Raw genomic sequence first — 21509 nt, forward strand, 5'->3', positions numbered from 1 at the left:
CTGATTTAGTGCATCATCAGCAGTTTGAATTAGTTACCGTAGGAATCTCTGCTTCTGTGATAAATTAACTACTTTTTAGGCTTCACATTGTACATTTGGAAGAATTTTCATACAATGCCCTGGATATATATTGTCCCTTTTGGTGCTGTAGAGTGGCCACTGTATTGAAACAAATTGGTCAGCCTTTCACAGGAGCTGTGTGGGGAAGTGTGGTATTCAGGATATTAAATACATCAAGGTTCAGATTTCAGTCACTTCCTGGTATTGCTGGCTATTTAAACTTCCTTTCATCTGCACTGCTTTTCCTGCTTTTTAGATACCTACAGTGTCCATGAAATAGTAATGCATTAAATATTTTTATCTATTTCCATGGTATTATATGATAATGTATTTTTATGTAGTGCATTAAACAGTGCATCCATTTAATACCTATTTATTGTATCTTTATTACTAATTCATAACAGTAAGTTGTTTGCTGTCTTTAATGAGACATCATTAGAGACTTCTCAAAAGTTTTTTGTAGAAACATAAAAAATCTGCCAAGACAAACAAACAAAAAAATCAGGCATCTTAGGATCAATGTCAGTGAAGCAGTGAACTGCAATGCTGTCTTCAGATCAACAGTGCACAAGAACTACCTGGAGTCTTCCTGTGCTCAGTCAAAGGATGTAGCTTTTGCCACCCAGGAGGAGCATCTTTAAAGCCAGAGTACCTCCAGTGTTGCAGCTGGTGCATTTACTAGATGTTGAGTAAAGTACTTTTCAGCTGATTCTGCATCTTCCCTGGTTTAGAAAAGCACAGTGTATGACCTTGGTGAACATCAAAGTACCACCATGGATGCTCTGGCAATTAATTAACTGTCTGAGTTAGTTGCTACCAATCCCTTTATCTGAGAATTGTCAACTGGAGGACTTGAGCATGTTAAAGGGAGGACTTAAGAAATCATGGGAAATCTCATAGGAGCTGATATCACTGTTTTCTACACTGCATATCATATGAGATTGTTAGCATCTCACCTTTTTTGCCCCCTCAGCATTTCTTTTGCTTCTAATTCACACCACTCTGGATTTTAGTTTACATTTGTTAAAGGAATTCAGTGTTATGAACTGAATTCCTGTAGCTTTTCCCACCTTGACTTACACAGGTCAGTAAAAGACAGTAGGTCAGTTTCTTGCATAAGAAACTTCTATAAGTTGTCATATAACAACATTTTTTTTTTCCTTTGAAAGTGTTAAAGATGTATTGCATAAGGGCCAGACTTGAGTATCACTCCAAAAATGGAAATTCTTCATCTAACTCCAAGAGTATTTGAGTATACTGTGTGTAGCAAAATGATAATACTTAAGGAAAAATTGTGTTTGAAGGTACAAAATTTGAATGTAAAGTTTTTGAGAAATGATAAAGTTAATTTTATTTTTCCATTCTTTTTTCTTTTCTTTTTTTTCTGCATGTGCATCTTAACCAGTTTTTTTAATTATACAAATTCCTAGTGTTTTCTGCATAGGACAAGACCTACTCAGTTCACAATGTGCACCATTCTAACTGAATTGACTTAATGATGGCTCTTGCCTGCTTTCTTTTACAGGTTTCTCCTGTATCTCAGCCTGTATGTAACACAGTACAGATCCTGTCTAGATCCTCTAAATGAATTTTATGCTTCTAATATCATGGATGAGATACTCTCAACATTGCCCTAATTTTTCTCCTGGAAAATCAATGCTAAAACTCCCATTGGGCCAAATAATGCCAGAAATATCAGTTCTGCTGATCGGATTATTGTTAGCATCAATGGGAGTATCATGAATTACAAAGGGAAAAGGACAAAGTAAAATGCTATAATTATGTGGCCCATTCAGCATCATTGGCTCCAGAGAAAATTAAGATTTATTTTCATGTGTGGTTCCAGTTTCTCTCTTTCTGATTAGTAGTTATAGCTTGCTGTTTAGACATAATGATTTAATTGTAGATAAGACATGTTGACTGGATATTTTCCAGTTGCTGCTGGTTTATATCATTATATCACTGTTGTACGTGAAAAAAAAGTCTAAATGGAAGGAAATTAAGGGCTGGAATTTCAGCTGGTGTACAGTGATAGGATTCCACTGAGTTCCTTCCCTAGGATTTTATGTGTTGGCTGAGGTAGTATACCCAAGAGAAGGCAAAACACAGCTGAAATTAATTTTTGTATGATGCTTTGAAGTATGTTGCATACCTTTCAGGCTTTTTTAAACTTATTTTTACCTATTTGTGAGTTTGAACTAGAAGCTAGCTAAGAAGCTCCTGGTAGTAGATATTTTAAACAGGGTTACACAAAAGTTCATTCAAAGCAGCAGAAGGTGGGTATTATAATTGGATTAGTTAAACCTCTTGGTAGCCCCGTGTAGACACTTTAACAACTGAAGTTAAATGTTATTTCCCTTTGTTTGATTTATGATAGTGTTTTTATTATTATTTGAAGTTTCTGAGTTTAGTCTACTTCAGTTCTGAATGCAGTGTCCACTCATAATTTCTAATGAAGGTTAACTAATTTACTGTAAAAAGTAGCTTTTTGATGAGAAATGTCACTACTAAGTGTTACTTAAACATTTGAAAAGAACATTTGAGCACCGCTTTTAAGGACGTACACTTTTAAAAATAAAATTATTGTTCCCCTTAAATGTGATGCACTGATAATCTTTCTCTTAGCTATATTCTCAAATCACTACTGTGTATTTCTGTCCAGTCTCTTTCATAATACCTGGCACATACTTGGCTTAGTGGCTTAGGAAACCACTGTTCTGTTTTCCTCAATGCTGCCTCCAGCTGCTTGGTCCCCTCAATTAATGGCCTCCCAACACCACTTCATTTATACCAGGGGAAGAGTTTTGGAATCCTCCTTGGTAAACTTGATCAAGGAGGGAAGGAAGGGTGTCCTTAGAGGGGAATGTTAGATTCACTCCTATACAGGCCATTTCACAACTTCACAGACAGGGGCATGGGTCCAAGGAACACCAAAGGTTATGGGATGTGCTTAGTCTGGCTGTACCACCAAAGTATCATCCAACTGTAGCTCAAGGCATATACAGGAATGCATTTGATGCTGTGACTGTAACAGATGTGATAATTTTAATAGTAGATAAGTGCTATCTACATAGTCAGGCCTGCTATGTGCAGGCATTACCTTATACTCCTTATGTGCTTGCTATTTCAATATAATTTTGATGCTGACTTTTTGTTATTGTAAGTTGAAATTTTTTAGTTAGTTAAATTCTTGACTTCTGAGTAACTTGTTTTTTTGTAGGAAGAACACATTTTAAGGCAGTAATAGATTAAAGTATAGGAAGAAAATCAACATTTTTGATCCTCTGGTAGAAACTGTGATGAAAATATATTTTATGACTCTAGTGTATTCTGTATGTTGGAAATTCCTTACTAGATTGCTTGAAAGCAGTTTTGGGCACTTCTAGTAAAGCAGTGTAGAAAGTGAAGCTTTTATTTGGCTTACTTGTCCAGGAAAAACCTGTTTCAGATTTTTTTCTTAACTGGCATTGCAGTAGTGCTTTGACAACTGTTCTTTCAGTTTGGAGGTAGCTTTGCAGTTTGACTCATCGGTACAAACTAATTCTTGAGACAAATAGAGTTAACCCCCAACTAATTTGCCTTACACAGTGTTGACCATGACCTATAAGGTGAATGTAACTACTCCTTACTTTGTTGCTTGTCTGACTACCCAGCCAAGAGGGTGGTCACTTCTCTTCTTACAGCTGCATCTTCAGGATTAGTCTGTTGTACAGCTGAAAGACACTGCAAATCTGGTTGGCTATTTTTTATTTTCTATTCAGTACCCTTCCTCTCTTATGGAAATCTTCACAGTCTTGTAACTTGCTTCACCACTTCACCACTGGCTTTCACTCCCCTTTGCTTTTCACTCACCTTTGCAAACATATGCACCACCCTCTGACCCTTGCCTAAGCTTGTTTTATTTGAACGTTACACAATATTAATATGTGATAACAGATTTGATGTTAGCAGTGTGAAGGAAGGGAGGAAAAAGGGCACGTTATAGTCAGACAGTCAGCATCTGTCAGATGGTGTCTGGTAGCTTAAGATTAGGTCTATAAATTTCTAGGAAAACAAACACACTGTATTTGATACCTGGAGCCTCAGAGCCTGGTTTCTACATGAACTAAATGCTTTTATTTGTAGCGTTAAATCTTCTGTGATATACAGCAGTCATGTATAAAACCATTGAACAGGAACTGATCGTAGGCCAGAGGGAGGAGGATGAGCACTGAGGAGTAGGAATGAAATACAAAAAAAGGGACATAGAGGTAAGTCTGCTTTTCCTGAGCCTTGAGAAAGGAGAAACATAGCCACAAGAATTGATGATGAAAATAGTTTGCTACTTTTCCTCCCTCATATGTTGGAATTTTACAATTATCTTTAGGAGAAAAATGAAGTTATTCAGTATCAATCTATTTCAGATCTCAGCACCAATCATGTAACTCGGGAGCTGTTGTTCCAGCTGGGCAATCAACTTCATACATATTAACTGCAAAAGGAGTTTAGTCCTAGATTTGATACTTTGGTTTCTGTTTATAGATGTAAAATATCTCTTGAAAGTAAGACATGTTTGGAGATTTATTCTTCCTTTATACTTGTTTAATCTTTTGGTATTTATCAGTCACTACTTTTTGTTAGTTGTGAGCATTATCATGTTTAGATAGTGGGATAGTTCATTTATTTTGAAACCAAGAGGCTTAGTTAATAGGCAATATTGCAAAGAAATGAAAGACTTTTCCCTTTTAAATAATCTCTTTTTCTTAAAAAATCTAATACAATGAAAGGTCTGAAAGCTTAATTAATACAGCATTGCTAAAACCATCTTTCAAAATCTTTCCGTATTTTTACTGTTCCTGCCACTGTTCAAGCTACCTGCTGCAGTTTTCAAGAAATAATTTTAAAAGCAATGAGCCTTTTAATTCTTTTTTTTGGGGGGGAATTAAGATTACTGATTGATAACACATTATATTGTAGTCTAAATCTGTTGGGATTTTTGAAAAAATCCTATGTTTTGCTTGTGCAGTGAATTGACTTTATTTTCTGGTATTGCAGAATCGGGATATTTGTTGTTTATTTATTTATTTAATGTTAGGTCATGCCAAAACATATTAAAATACTGCATTGTCTGATTAATTTTTTATTGATAGAAGTGAATGATCACATTCCATTTTTTTTTTGGCAAAGAGTGGTTTCCCATTTTAATGTGAAAATATTAGGAAGAATATTATAAGTGTATGTGTCCTGAAAATGTAAACCCAAATGATTATTTTGGGTGTGTATTTTTGATTAATTTTCATGTTGTGTGACAGTGCCCTAGGGTCTGTGAACTTTTCCTACTTTCCCCATCACAATGGAAAGCTTTGGAGGCAGCATTACAGTGAAAGAGAATGGAAGAGTTATAGAAGAGCACTCTTGAGTTGCTATTTTCATGCCATCTTTTGTGCTCCCATACACTGTAGGGTATAGCTGACAGGAAGGTGGCTAATGCATATCTTCATGCTCCAGTATACTCCAGTCGATGGAACAGCTTCTGTTGGTGATAGACTTGCATTTTATGATGGGAAGCAGCCTTGCAGCCAGATGGTTTTGGGCATATGTGTTCATGAGTAAGTGGCTTTAAGTCACTTTGCCTCCCTTGGAGCTGTGCTGAGCACAGACAGCTGTGTTTTCAGTGCCATCGTCCTTTTCTGTCCTGTGGCTTGCATCTCTGTTCTGTTTGCTTTGGTTTTTCTACTGAATGTACAGGCAAAGGGGTGGCTAATACTCCTTCCCTGGAGAATTACAGTGAATGAGAGCATGTGTTCTGTCCCTCTGCAAGCTGCTTGAAGACTTAGATGGGACTCCTCAGGAGGAAAAATGGATTATATTCCTGCTTGTTCCATTCTTAGAATAGACAAGCAGGTTATGTATAGATCTTTGGCTCCTATTTTACTACTTCCTTTTATGTATTTGATGCTGATACATCTTTTCCTTTTTAAGCTGAATGCCTGTCAATGGAAGAGGAAGTGAGGCTCATCATCTGGTAATGGAAGTTCAGGCAGGGTCAGAAACTATCCAAACTACCTTTGAAGTCAGCAGCTGGGGTGGCAGTATAACCTTGCAGCAGAGCTGGGAGTGGTTGGGTGTGCAGGGTTCTCAGTATGAAACCTGTATAAACCGTGGGGCGGGGACACATTCCATAAAGATCTGTGAAAACGTGAGTGGCTTGGGGAGGGCAAAGTGGGGAACAGTAATGCACTGTGCCTTCTAATGCCACAAGTAGGAAGCAGCAGATGAAACCAGCAGACAGGCAGGCACTTGGAGAAGATATCACACAACAGATCACTGAAGTGGGAAATGCTTTTTCATAAGGTGTTGCAAATGCTGATTTGTTCAGAAAGCAACCAGCTGAATTCACAGAAGATAACTATTAAATGCAAGGATACTAATCTGCTTAGGATTTCTTGTGCTGTGAAGTGCTGGATGATGGAAGAGCAGTTTTGGGAGGTACCACTGTATGCTTTTCTAATTTTATACTGTTTCCAGGTATCTACTACTGGTTATTGTTGAAAACAATATATGAGGATAGGAAAAAAAAGATATTTGATGGAACTTGGTTCAGAAGCCTTTTGCTGTTGTGCCTCTGGAAAGCTCACTCAGATGTGAGATTGCAGTGTAGGTTTACTACTGAAAGCCTGTGTTGATACACACTGTCACTTAGGACTGCTTTTTGTGCATGCATTTAATAACACTCCTGGTTTTATGCTGTGTTTATGCTCTTGGTGCAACTTTCATGGGATCATGACCAAATTGATGATTAGGTTGTATGGTACAAGAATTGTACCAAGCTGTTGTGTTTTATACTGCATATTCTTGTTTAGTGGTAAAGGTTAAGATTCCTTTTGTTTTCTTTTGTGAGATAAACATGTTAGATTGGAGGGTAATAAATTTTCCACTGAGTTACAAGCCACATTTAAAGCTCCCAATCTATGTATTGGGAGGAAAAAACCCATACAAAACCAAACCCAAAAGAAAAGAGGCAGAAACATTTAATTTCTTTGCAGTCTTTCTGAACGCAAATGTAAAAGTCAAATATAATGTCTAATTGGTAAACAGGATTATTGCCTGGATGAAGTCCTCCAGCATTACACCTATTTTATTTTGCTTTGCAGTGATTCTAAAAGCATCTCTCAGAAGGCCCAATATATGCAGAATTTTCTAGTACTGCTTAAAATGTGGATGATATATTTGTTGTTATTTATTTACCTTGTCCCACTTTTGTTTATTCCTGTTTTGTCTTTCTAATTTCCAATTCATCTTCTTTAGCTTTGGATGCTATTGAATGTTTCACTGTGCCTGAAATGATCTGTATTTTTAGACAAAACAGAAGCAAAGTGTGCTATAGGGGCAGCCTGTATAATACTGTCTTTTTTTGAGTTAGTCTCATGACATTGTTAAGACTCAGCACTGCATTTACAGAGTCAGTGTTCTCATTTGGCCTTCTTAGTCTGTGATTAAATGGGAGTTGTTGCTTGTTTCAGTATAAGTTGGCTGACAAAAGCTAAATCTGTCACAGGTGCTACAATTTGTGTATCAGAAAATTTGCTTTCCAAATACTAATTATTCCCAAAGTATCTTACTTCACACAAAGCACAGATAACACAGTCAGCAAATTTGTCCCAGTTTTATTGTTGTGCAGTAAATTAGGGTTTGTCTTCTACCATTGTATAAAGTAAAGATGGTAGAAATTCAATTGTAGGAGAACCAGTTGATGTACAACCTCTGATCTGATTTTTTCACTTAATTCTCCCAATCAAATGCTTGAAATGTATGTTATTCAAATTATTACTGCTGAATTTCACTTTTGTAACTGAATGAGTTGTTGTCAAGGGACATGGGATAGTGGGGAACAACACTGTTGTCTCTTTGGAAGTAATTTAAAAAGAAGGTATTTTATGCTTGAAAGACCTAGAACCAAGCTGGCAATATGCTTAAACTACTAATTTGGGAAGTTATTTTAATATGATGGAAGCTTAGTGGGAATTAATTGTCCTTCTGGTTGTTATGAGAGAAGAATGAACCTTCATTTATTGAAACTGTGGCAGAATAAGTGAAAGCATTCAGTTAATAACCTCCTTAGACTCTGAGTCACAGGTGCCATGAAAACACACCTGTAGGTTGCTGTGCACGAGCACAGACTTGGATTCCTGTCACATGTCCTCCACTGCTCCCTGTTACAGCCCTAGTTGTCAGGATGATGTATGTTGACACTGAAGGGTCAGGATCTCCCTAGATTAGAGTTTGGACTTCAGATGGACTATTGCTCAGTTGAATCTTCTGTGATGAATCCAACTGTCATCTAAGTGAACAAATTTTTGACACTAGACAAAGCAGAATGACCTGCTAAGATAACAACTGGATGAAACTGTTTCAGCAGCTTTTCCTTGCATTGCCAAGAATTACCTAGGAACTTTTCTCAAGGTGTAATATATATATATATATATATATATATATATATATATAAAGATAATTTAGCTTATAGAATGGCTTACACAGAAAAGAAAGAACACTGGATGTTGTAAATTTTTAGCAACAATTTTTGCATTGTAAAGTACCTTAAGAAACTATTTATTCCCTTAGGATGAACATATTGTGTATTTCTAGATTTTTAACAAATGCAAACATTGATGTGATTTAGCTCCTAATAGCAATGATGCACAGCTCTTGTTGTTTGTCTTGTGTATTGTAATACTGATTTTTATATTTATTTCTGTAGGACTATTTAACCATTCACAAGTATGGCAATGCAGCCAGAAATGATCTCTGGAACACATTGTCAAAGGTAAAATGCTTTAATCTATTTCATTGAGGGAGAAACAGGAATTTGCTATGTGTTTTTTCTGGTGAGATCAGGAGTGAATAGTGCATATTGAGATCTTTAAACCACAAAGCAAATATAAAAACTGATGCAAAGAAATTCCATTTGAGTTAACCTATTGGCAGTGTTAAAAATATGAGTTCTGCAGCATTTATATTCTTTGTTGTGTTGGAATATATTTTCTTGCATGTGCTCTGTCATTGATGTGCAGTGAAAGATACTTCATAAAATCTGTCACTGACTTCAGTGACAGCACACTGAGGCCTGTAAGCTGGAAAGTACATGAAAGTGCTGGGCTTTGGCATGTCCATCATGTGTGTTTGTGGTTTTGTATGGAGTCAAGATTTTTGTGAAGGACAAAACTATTAAAGCTTTTAAAGTATAGTGTAAACAGAGAACTGTTTGCTGCAACATTTGGTATACTGTAGAGACTTATATTGCTATATCCAGGTTTGACTTGGGTTCTAGAGCCTGGTCTAGGGCTCCACAATGGCTATAATTTTGTCAGATGAGTGAAGAGTGCCTGAATTTCTCCCCTATGGGACTAGTCTGAGATAGTCTATCTTCCCCAGAAATAAAGACTGAGTGGAGGGCAGTGTGGAGTACAGAGAGTTTTTGCACAATTACCAGTTCAAGCCATACAAAACATGACAGGCTAGTTGTAACTATTGACACCAAAGCTAGGATTCAGCTGGAGGTCAAGACATCTAGACAAGCAGCTATGTAATGTAAATGGGTGTCCAAGATCCTGTTCTCAGTTGCCAATACACAGACTTCTAACAACTTTTACCTTAATTTATCCTACCTGGCTGCCAGCTGCCACATGAGAAGCACATCTGTTGTAGGTACACTGGTTCTCAAAGAATGTGTTGAATATTTTAGGACATGTCATTTGACACTAGTGAATAGGAACAACAGGAGCCCCAGAAATCTAGTCAATATAGTCAGCAGAGCATAGGGAGTAATTCAGTTGGCTAACCACTAGATGATTATTTTATAATAAACCTGAACCACTCACTGTTGACTAGAGACTTGAGATAGTGGTTCAAATATAGGCAACTAGGCCAGATTAGGTGCATTAGGATGTTTTAAGACATTCATGTGTGTCTAACCAATTTAGCATAAGATACATGGGAAAATCTGTGCTCTTCTGGAGTGGCAGGTAAAGGTCAAATGACATTAGTCACCTACATGTGGACAACTGTACCAAGTCCTGTGTCTGTACTGACTGCTAAGGAGACTTAAGACAAGTAATATACAGTCAGGCTTTTAAATCTATGTCTTAGTTCATAGCTGAATGTCACTGCAAGAATCTTTCTTGCCTTCCTCTGTTAAAGCCTCTGGTACAGTTCTGGGCAATGGCAGGTCTGAAAAATTACTGTTTTCTTGAAAAAACAGCAGAATCTCCAGCTAATTAGGTAGAACAAAAACGAGACCATATTCTAGTCCATGACCACAATAGCTATACTGTATGCTCATATCTACTGTTGCAGCTAATAATTTTGTTTGTTTCAGTCATAAATGCATTTATTGCCAGCCCCTTTGTTCCTAATGCAGTGCACCTGCAGCTTCAGTTCTGAAGACATCTTGTATTCATCAGAGGTTGTTCAGTCTGTGGTCTTGGACTGTTCAACAGCTAGGAGCATGTCCATTGCTGAAGAACAAGTGATGCCTCTTTCTCCTCATATGCAGTCTCATCTCCCACGATGCTATAGTATCTCTTTGTGTTTTAGATAAAAATCCACTTGTGAAACAGCATTTTTATTGACATATGGAATCAAATATGAACAGATTATTCCTCCATGTGTTGTGACAGGTGCAGTTTATGAAGCAGCAGGGGATATCTTGGTATACGTTGCCTCACTTTGGACATAAGGGACAGTATTTTCAAATAACTAGTCATTTTGATTTTCAGAACAGAGAAGCTCTGTATTTTTAGAAATTAGGGCCCTTCAGATATGCCTTATTGTAGGCGCCTAGATCAACTAACACTGTGTCTTTCTTAACCTTAGCTGGTTAAGAATAGCTACCCAGTATTTCTGTGGCTCTTGTTAAAATCCTGTAAAGCAGGTTATTTCTTCTGTTACAGCAGAAACACTTGAATGATATGGAAAACATGGCTTTCTGACTGTCACTCTGCTCTCTGTTAAGATTACCCAACATTTATTTTTAAGATACTCAGAGCCTTAAGTTCAGTTATATAGTGTGTGCACATTGGGGGTGTGTGTTTATCTGCATACATGTGTGATGGTTATTTTATCCTCTAAAAACAGTTATGATCCCAGGGACAAAAAACAAACAGACAAACAAAAAAGCTTTTACATGTTGATATTGCTTCAGTGTATTGATACTTTTCTTTTATTTCCAAGGCTTTAAAAAGAGTTGGAAAATCTGTAAATATCCAAGAAGTAATGGATCAGTGGACACTACAGATGGGTTATCCTGTTATCACTATCTTGGGAAATGAAACTGCAGACAACATCATAGTCATCTCCCAAGAGCGTTTTGTTTATGATAGTGATACTAAACCCAAGGATCCTGCCCGTGGGGACAACAGGTACTTGTATTTCTCAGTTATTATCTTTCAAGATACTGTAGTTGTTTAAGTAAGTGCTCTATATGTGTATTTTTATGAAAATGGCTTTTTTAGAAATCAGAGCATTGCTTGGTATCAACACCATGTGGTGATGCTTTCATTTGAACTTTAGCAAAGTTAAGGCTCATTAAAAGAATTGGAAAAAAAATGTCCATTTGCATCCTGACAGTTCTCTGTGGCACTCTCTTGCCTCGCTCATGTGTTTCCCCCCCTTTCCTTTTGATGTTGTCACGCTCCATGAAGTAATTTGGAATATGATTGGAAGGTCTGACAGTTCTTAAGAATTCTTTGAAGTGAACCTTTCAACGCTCACACATTGAGTAGGCAGATGTAAATACATGTCAGCTACAGACCTTGCTTAACTTGGGAAGCAGTCAGGAGCTGAACTGGAGCTATGTTCAAGGCAGGAGGTTCCAGCTCTTTCATTTTTGGAGGCAGGTGAACTGGTCCTATTGGAGCTGTTACACTGGCTGAAATCAGCATCTCTGTCTCGACTCATTTTCCATTTATTAGATTCTTTTGTTTCTGCTCCCAGTCAACTCTATACGCTTCCTTCAGCCCAGAGACAAGCTGACATTCTTGGCTGTTCCTGGGGAATCCTCAGTTTCAAGCAGTTTTGGATCATATTTTAAGGCCAAGAGTAGCTGTTGCTAGCTGATGCTAAAGAATTCAAGATGGCCTTTGAAGTTTCTGTGTCGATCTGTTCCTGCTCAGTGTGGAAGATGGCACAATATTAACCTGGAATATTCTATGTTCGACCACTAGATTTAAATTGTTAAGAAGTAAAATTTAATACCAAATTTTGATTGACATGCCCAGAGCTTGCAGAATATTCCTGTTGAGGAAGGCCTAAAATTATAGTAATGTTTACAGGAAAGTGTTTAGAAGTTCATTATCTTTTTTTAGAAAATGAATACTATGGAACTCAGACATGATACAGAGTAAATAGTTGCTTTTCTGGCTGTATTGGAACAACCTAACAGGGTATTAAGCATCTGTCTAAATTCTGGGCTGAAATTAGTTCTTTTGTGAAAAAGAGATTAAACAATGAATGTGGACTATTGGAAATGCTCATGACTCACAGCTCAGTGCAGCAGGAAAGAGATTCTCCCTTCCTATCTTGCAAATTTCTTTTGGGCAAGTGTATATATGTGTAATGTAAAGTGAGTGGAGTTAACTACTCAGAAGAACAGCAATTATTACTTTTTTGATTGTCTGAAACAGATATGTTAAGCCTTCTAAGTAGTGTAGAGACTTTTCAAAATAGATTATCTCTGTACTCACTATTGGTTGAAGTAACTACTGCTGTAATTTACGAGTAAAGACTGCTGGGTGTATAAGTGGTACCAAGGTGATCTGGTGTGTTGACCCTGGCTGGATGCCAGGTGCCCACCAAAGCTGCTCTATCACTGCCTGCCTCAGCTGAGCTGGGGAGAGAAAATATAATGAAAGACTCATGAGATAAGGATGAAGAGAGACCACTTACTGGGTACCATCATAGGAAAAACAGACTCAACTTGGAGGGAATGGAGGAGGAAATTATTACCAATCAAATCAGAGAAAGGTACTGCATAAATAACAAAAATCTTAAAACACACTTTCTTCGCACCACTCTCTCTTTACAGGCTTCCCTTCACTTCTGATTTTCTTTACCTTCTTCCCTCCAACAGTGCAGGGGGACAAAAATGGAGCCTGCAGTCAGTTCATCACATGTCTCTGCCATTCCTTCCTCCTCAGATGGAGGGCTGCAGCATGGGGTCCCTCCCACAGGAGACAGTCAGTCCTCCACAGACTGCTCCATCCTGAGTCTTTCCCACGGGTTGCAGTTCTTCACAAACTGCTCCAGTGTGGGTCCCTCCCTCAGGGTGCAGTCCTTCAGGAACAGGTTATTCCAGTGTGGGTCCCTTGTGGGGTCAGAAGTCCTGCCAGGACCCTGCTCCAGCCTAGGCTTCCCACAGGGTCACAGACTGTTTCAGGCTCTCCATGCTCTAGTGAGGAGCCCCCCCCCCACCCAGGCTGCAGTTGGATCTCTGTTCCTCCATGGACCTCCACAGAGCAGAGGGTCACATCCTGCCTTTCCATGGGCTGCACCAGGAGCTGCAGGGAAATCTCTGCTCCAGTGCCTGGAGCACCTCCTGCTCCTCCCTCTGCACTGACCTGGGTTTCTGCAGAGCTGCTCCTCTCAGAGCTGCTCTTTCCCAGCAGTTTTTCCCTGACATTACCTCAGAAGTGCCGCCACAGTGACTGATGGGGCTTGGCCTTGGCCAGCAGTGGGTCTCTCCTGGAGTTGGCATTGGCTTTGCTGAACGTGGGGGAAGCTTCTGTCAGCTTCTCACAGAAGCCACCCCTGTAACACCCCCAAAACCTTGCCATGCAAACCCAATGAAGGTGAGAATTAGACTTAGTTTTATTTTCATACATGGCATCATTTGTAATTCAAACTGTTATGTTGTCACATGTGGAATGGCCAGGACAAATTCTCCTGGGTTTCTTAGGAGATTTTGTCCATGGATTTTATTACAATTCTTGTTTCTAAACATTGGAAATAAGATTTGGTGCTAGAGAGAGCACAGCGAAGGATATCCATGTGAGCCCTGACAGGAATTTAGTATCCTAGCAGGCAGCACAATACATAAATGTATCTCCTTTGGCAGGTCTCCTAGGATTGTGTTTTTCCTATGCTTCCATTTCCTTTTAAGCACAAAAATGAAAGAAGCCCCTTGCTTTACAGATGGGTTGTTTACTTCAGCCAGTCAGCAGACTAGCTAATTAGCTGAGCTAATTTGCTGCTTCCCAGTTGAAGTTATTTGGAAGTCACGTTACATAAATATAAACACCAAAGAACAGGAACAGTGTACATTTAGCAAAAGGTGAAACTCACCTATGCCATTAACCTTTCAAAAATCATCCATCAACTTACATTAAAGTCCTATGACTTAGTAATAAATTGGTGTCTGAGTGTTATAACTCTGACCATGCAGTTTGTTTATGCACTGTCCACAGACACAGTGGCTGGGTATGCACAATGGCCATGTGTCAATAATGTCCTTTCATACCAAAAAATTACATAAAAAACAAGATTGAGATACTGAAAATAAATTTAATCTCTTAGTTTGTAGTGACCTAGATATTTTTCAGTTTTTTATTTCTTTTTTTCCCACTGCTCAAGTGACTGTTGCTTCAGTTATTGTGAAAGCAGTAGAGAGGGAAAATCACGTTAGTGAGTGGTCATTTGATAATTCGAGGTGCATTACTCTGCTTGGTTGTTGATATTGAAAGAGCTGAACTTTGTATGACATGACACAGTTTTTCTACAGATACACCAAGAGGTGTGGTAGCACTGCTGCACAGTGCGGTGTTCTGGCTCATTCTGTGGGTGGCTGTGGTCAGGAAGTTGGCAAGGGTTTGCTGATGTCTGGTGATGAGATTTTTATATATATATCATCAGCATGCAGGCTTTGGGGGTGTTACAGATCAGTGGCCTAATTCACAGTCTAATAAAGTTGGTGCTTACCTCCCCTGCATGACCTGTGAATTTAGGCATTGGACTCATGTCTCCCTGGGGAGCCGTAATGGGCACTGTAAATAACGGAGAGCAAATGGTATTTATGCCACATCTGAGGCTGTGCTCTTGCAGTGCTGGCTTCCTTAGGGTACTTTATCTATGGATTAATCGTGATGATCATTCTAAATACCATAAGAAGTAGATCTGCACAAAGCACAGAAAAATGTTCAGGTCCAGGCATTTCCAGGAGTTTATCATCTAAAAAGACAACACAGTATGCACTAGAGGGCTCCAGGGAAGGCTCTTAAAGGATCCATCTACCCTGTAGTCTTTCGTTATCCAGAGGGTGAGGCTGTAGTTTGGTATGCCACAGTAATGAATGTCAATTCTATTGCCTTCAAAATGATGAGGAGTTCAAATTTTTGGTTCAGATGCTATCTAGGCAAATTTAACTTCACCTTACTGTAGAACGAGTCACTTCAGAGTAGGTCTTTCAAATGTATCTGCAGCATAAGAAATGTGAATAAAGAGGCAACTGAATATTTGTGAACCATTCTGGTTTTATAAAATGTCTGTGCTTTGCTTTATGCTGTGTATTTATGCAGCAATTAACTGTAAAATGAAATGTGAAGCTGCATATTTAATTTTTAACTCTGAAACCATGTAGAGGAAGACCGAAGCAGCAAGCAGATTTTTCTAAGTGATAAATGATAAAAGTGAAAATTGTTGATACCTTTGGCAATGGTTGATGCCTAGTCCATTATTATAAGTGTCTTTAATTCTTCTACAGAAGAGAATGATTACACATTTTCCAATCTCCTGTATATTTGTGCTCCTTGTCATTATACATGTTAAAAAATGTGTTTCAAGAGCCATACATATACAAACTGTGATTTATTTCTATGCATACAATCACATGGCTTGCTAGGCTCTAACATTTGGACTGAAATTATAGAAGGTACACAATTTCACTTCTTTGTAAACTGAACATAGATTTTGCTTGACACTTATGCCTTCACATGATCCATAATTCTTACTTTATGAGAAAATAAAACTAGTAGTGACAGACACTGTTTCTAGAAACATCATTCCTTAGAAGGACCAAAATCACCAGCTTTGATCTGAGTGTCAAAGCCTGTTGTTGGTATAATGTTTCAGTAGCAATTTCAGCTTATTTCAGCAAAACTTTAAAACTCCTATTATAACTGGATAATTCATATTCTATCCCCATATAACAACACTTTAGTTAAGTGTAGGTTTGGTCTTGGACTCCTGTATAACCCCTGTGAGAATAGGTTATGCTCTTACCTTATAAGGCTCCAGGGGAGAAGGTGATATTCCATCTGACAGGGTTCAGTGGGTTTCCCTGCTTACAGAAAATGATGATTTTAAGGCACTAGCCTCATCCATCATTACAAAACGTCTCACAGATATGACAAAAAAGCTTATGAAAAATAATCTGTGGTCTAGACAATAAACTAACCAGTTTTGATGAAATCCATAAACCTTTTATATAGTATATTGAAGAGCAGACCAAAGCTTTCTGGTTTTGTGTTTTGCCCTCTAAAAATATACAGAGCTTGTCTCTGTAAAAGTGGAAAAGTAACCTTTCCAATGTTATCAAAATAATTGAGTTAATGTTGCTGGGATAATATTCATTTATACAGTGTTCTTATCATGCATGCAGTTTCCATAGCTAATCTTTGCTTTTTCATGATGATATCCTAAAGGGGAATGTCTTGCTACTGCACACAGCTAGCTGTGAGGAAAGACAAAAACAGGAAGATGAACAGATTGCAATATGGACAGGATATGCATACATGCTGTAGCGTGGTAATCCTTGGTGCCTTTCTCTGTTTAGCTGAACTGGGGAAAATTCAGTTGAACAGTGCAAGGCATGGACATGACCAGCAAAACCAGAGTTGTACAGACCCATGGGTCTAACGCCCTGTTGTAATTGTGACAGCTGAAAGGCTTTATGGTGGGCTGCAGAGCTGCTCAGCAGTCATTCCACTTCAAGATGAATGATTAACTGCAGAATTTATTTCCCTTCAAGTCTCTTCTGAATTTCTTAGACAATGCTCCTTTATTTATCAGGCTTTGCAGAGAAAAGGGCTGTGCTTGTCCCTTTATGGATAATGGTTTGCATAGTAATAGCATTGCTGTGTTTGGATATTGCCATGTGTATTTTTACATAGTTGTATAGCATTATTACTTGAGCAGTGATGGGGAACTTGGTCTGTCCACTTACCAGCTAAGGATCAGGTTAAACACAAAGCAAAATGTTAGGAGCACAAGGGGAATGCTGATTAGTATCTTTGCTCTGATCTTAGAGCAATTGTGGATTAATGTAGCATATGTAGTATTAATTATGTAATAAAAAAGAACCATAATGTGGACAAATATTGTTCCATAAACTGAGGAAAGAGGGCTAAAAAAATATAAATAGAAAACAAAGTGCTCATTTACCTCCCTGTCTTTGAGAAATATCCCCTCATCTTCCATTTTCTCAGGTCCTTTGAGTGTTTTCTTGTTATGCCTTTCATCTTTACTATACCTGAAACATTGCGCCTGTATCAGTGTTTCTACCAGAAACGACTATTGTGTTGTTCTCTAGGGAGTAGATGTGGTACCCCTACTTCATCTGGAGAGACCTGAATGTCTCTATATCAGCTGTAATAATGATGAAGGGAACAGGCTCCAGGAAAGGAGGGTACCAGTGTGTTAGGCACAGAGGAAATGGAATTAACAGGAGTAAGGTGAAAAAATCAAAGTCCTTAGTCGATCACAGAACTGTGTGTGAGCACTGCCAGATATTGATTTTACCATTTTTTTAGCTGGTCAAGCAGGGACTTGAAAATACTTGTTCTTGCAGAAGTGTGAGAAAGCATGGGGTGCTCCTTCTCTCGAGATGCACACTGGAGTAGAGGCCAGCTCTATGACACCAATAGATCTTTCCTTTGATGTGCATAAGGACAGTCTTTAACCCCAGCAGACTGAGAGCAGACAGTGCTGTGCTGGGTGCTGCTCCTCAGTAGGAACAGGCAGAGGGGCTGCCTCTGTGAGTGACCTGGAGCAAGCCTGCCTGCCTTGGGCACATGATGGAATAGTGCCTTTGCTGTTTTTACTAGCCCAGCCCTTGTGCTATGCACTCCCTGTTGCAATAGGGATTTTTTCTGTTAAAGCCACTGAAACATCCTGGTTTTCTCACTTTTTCATTTTTAGAGGCTTTTCTGATTGTTGCATTTTAAAAAAAGTTTGAGTGGGAAATACTCTTAAAATCCCTTCCAGTACATATTGTGTCTCCAGTAAGATTTTGCTGCTAGCAAAGATGGCAGAAATGCCAATTATAATTTAACACTTCATCTCCAAAACCATTTCAGAGCTTCTATTTGCAAGAAACTCTTTGCACTGGGAAACTTCCAGGACATTCTGGTGTACAGTATATAGGCAACTTTCAGTGTTAGAATTTGCAGAATGCTAAGGAATACAAAATTAGAGTATTGTGTCATTGTTTCCTGTGTAGTGACAGCACTTGTATCCTGATAGAAGTTAGGCTGGCAGAGAAAAGCTGCTGTTGTATTTTATTGATGTGCCACTTTCCTCATCTTATTTGCTAACATTAACTCTCAGGAATTGCTAGATACCCAATCTAGTTAATTGACTCACATTAATTAAATCAATTTCATGCTGAGGAAAGGAGCATGTACTCGAAGGCAGTGCTGTGTTTTAATAGAGAGTGGAGTCTTAGGGAGATGAAGAGGAGAATAAGGCCAGCAGTGCTTGTGGTGAGCTGCTCAACATGCAGGGGGTAGGAGAGACAGCGGCATGGCAGGGTGCAGGCGTGAGCCGCAGTTGGAGCATTAACGTTATGTAGCTGGAATAGGCAAATATGGAGTAGCAGGGAAATGGAAAAAGGATTTAAAATGAGTGCTTTAGTGAGGGAAAGACCAGACTGGGGAAGGCCCAGACAGCATTAGGTAAAGACAAGTTTTATAGGGGGGGATGAGGGTGGACTAATGCCATATTTTGTTGGCTTTGGTAAAATCAGAGATGAGAGTTCCCCATTGCGGATCAGAGGATAAAATTTCTGACATGCTCAGTTTTAAAGTTGCTGATAATGGCTTTCTTTTCTTATCCCTTTGCATGAGCCTTTACACTCAATAGTAGAATCTTAGATTTTATGGAGGACGTACCTCGGTGGGAGAGGCCTAGGAACTTTACTGGTGAAAGAGAAACCATCATAGGAGTTATGTTTTAATCTTGCTTAAATTCACAATATTCAAAAGAAAAATCAGAACTAAGCACTGGAATATGCTGAAAAATATTCAGTACTTAGTCTCTGAGAACATGCTGGAGGGTTGGAAACATAGCTAAAGTGGCGCTCTCTTATTCCTATGGATCCTTCTTAGTCCATAATACATCTTTGTACTCCACTCAGAGAAATCTCAGATCTGTGCTGTAGATTATGCTTGTGTGTAAAGGACGACACAGACATGGGGTTTGTGTGATCAGCACCTCGTGTGCAATTCTACAAGGGTGTTTTGCACTGGTGAAAGGCAGGGCAGAGGATATTGGGGAGATAAGAGCCTTTATTGCAGCCTAAAGATGCAGCTGTTAGGACAGACACTTAACACTGCTAAAGCTTCTTTGTATCCATCTTTGATTCAGCACCCAAAGTTGCTTGTCACTTTTGGAAATGAAGCCTTTTGTGTTTTAGTGTAAAAGGTACTGTTAGGGAGGAGATGGCATGTGCTGATGATGAATTTATAGTATTTGTTCTTTGCCCACATAATTTTTCTAAATTTGGTAAGGTACACTGCTAGCACTGGCACTGAAAGTGAGTCAATTTTAGATAGCTTCACAATATTAATAACCACCTTATTTATAATTTATTTTTTGTGAAATATTTAGCTAATATTACACAGAATTTTATAGAAGGTTTAGTAATCAGATAATTATATTAGTTATGCTATGTTATGTTAATATCAGACAATGCTTTTTTTGTGTTTGGTTTTTTTTCCCTCAGATTTGGTAATTTAATTCAAATTTACTCATTTAAAATACCTTTTGTCTACCCTTAAAAAAACAAACAGGATGGCCAAAGACATACAGCTGTTTTCTAACAGAATATGCAGGCTGACATCTTAAGGCAGACTCACAGTGCAGAGCCACACCTGAGCTTTCTCATGCTAGAGCTGGTGCTACAGCAGTGGATCTTTTTTTATGTCTGGAACTTTGTGTTGCTGTTACATTGGTGAGGGCATTATATTTTGCATAACACTCCTGGAAAATGTAAATTTTCCCCCTTTTTCTGTTCTAGAATTTATTTATTTCCAAATATTATTCCAAAGATTTTTGCAAAATCCAGAAGGAATTAGGACTATGGCAGAGTAAAGGAAAATCACAAAATCTGCATCTTTAATACTTTGCTGCTAAACATGTTAATCACTGTTATGACTACATATGGATTATGGTGTCAATTATTGTTTTAAAATGCATGCCTCTAAAATTCATTCCTCTAAAATACATTCCAGGAATCCTGTACTGTCATTGAAGGTATTTCCTCTATATATCTTTGTATTTAGGTCCTTATAAGAAAAAAACTAAACAATCCATGATCTGTTGTATAAATAGTTGCTCTTAGGAGCAGCTGTCAACCTTTCATTTAGAGTATACCAATATGATTGCCTTTTTTAATTTTTCTAAATGAAAACATATATAATGGACAAATATATAAAATTAGCAGCTGTATTGAGGCAGTCCTGCAAATAAAGAAGCTTAAAAGCAGAAGGAAGTCATCCTAGATGTGCTAGCCTCTTTCAAGACTAGAATATAATCTTCCTAGTCTTTCCTGTGCAATTTTAAATATTTCTCCAAATTATAAAGATTATTCATAGTTTCCTTAATGTGTGTAGCTAAGTATAATTTGTGTTCAAAATTATAATAGGTTCAGAATTCCAAATACCTTCCAAATCCCAGAGTTTTGCTTCCCTCTGAAATATGTATTAGCTGTATTCAAGTGCCCATCCAATCAAAGCCTCAGACAAAGTAGATAAATTTTAGTAATTAAGAGGCAAGACTGCTCTACAAAATCATTTCTGTTCATCCATGAGAAATCTTTTAAGTTCACTTCTATTAAAAACTTGAAATACTCTTCAAAATCTGGCACCTCAGGTGTGAAGCTCATTCAGAACCATCAAGTGGTTAAGCCATTATTTGCCTGGCAGCACCTATCACAACCTGACCCTGTTGGGTTGTTTTGGATGTTAGATTGGTCTGACTGAAAAAATTTAATCACCTCTATCTATAGTTGGGGCATTAAGGAGAAATAAGAGAAGAACTGATGCAAAAACCTCAGGTAGTTTTTGACAGTGTTTGGCTTAGATAGTAACAAGAGGACCAATAATTTCTGAGTAACAATGTGTGCCTCACTTGGAATTCTGTTCCAGTACTGTGTGCATATTACTGTGTGTACCCTACCTTCACTATATCTGGACTCTTGACTG

At 38.2% G+C, this 21509-nt stretch overlaps 1 protein-coding gene across 3 annotated transcripts in view; it reads left to right on the plus strand.

Annotated features, from left to right (window-relative positions):
* TRHDE (thyrotropin releasing hormone degrading enzyme) overlaps positions 1-21509 on the plus strand; it is a 204623-nt gene that overhangs the window by 116791 nt on the left and 66323 nt on the right. For all 3 annotated transcript variants that reach the window (XR_013773960.1, XM_079303633.1, XM_079303632.1), the window contains 2 exons: positions 8798-8863; positions 11269-11456. Coding sequence is in view for 2 of the 3 variants with exons in the window: in XM_079303633.1 (XP_079159759.1) it covers positions 8798-8863; positions 11269-11456 (254 nt within the window). In the remaining variant the exon portion in view is untranslated. The remainder of the gene's footprint in view (positions 1-8797; positions 8864-11268; positions 11457-21509) is intronic.

This window comes from Erithacus rubecula, assembly GCF_903797595.1.
Source record: "Erithacus rubecula genome assembly, chromosome: 4".
Taxonomy (NCBI): Eukaryota; Metazoa; Chordata; class Aves; order Passeriformes; family Muscicapidae; genus Erithacus; species Erithacus rubecula.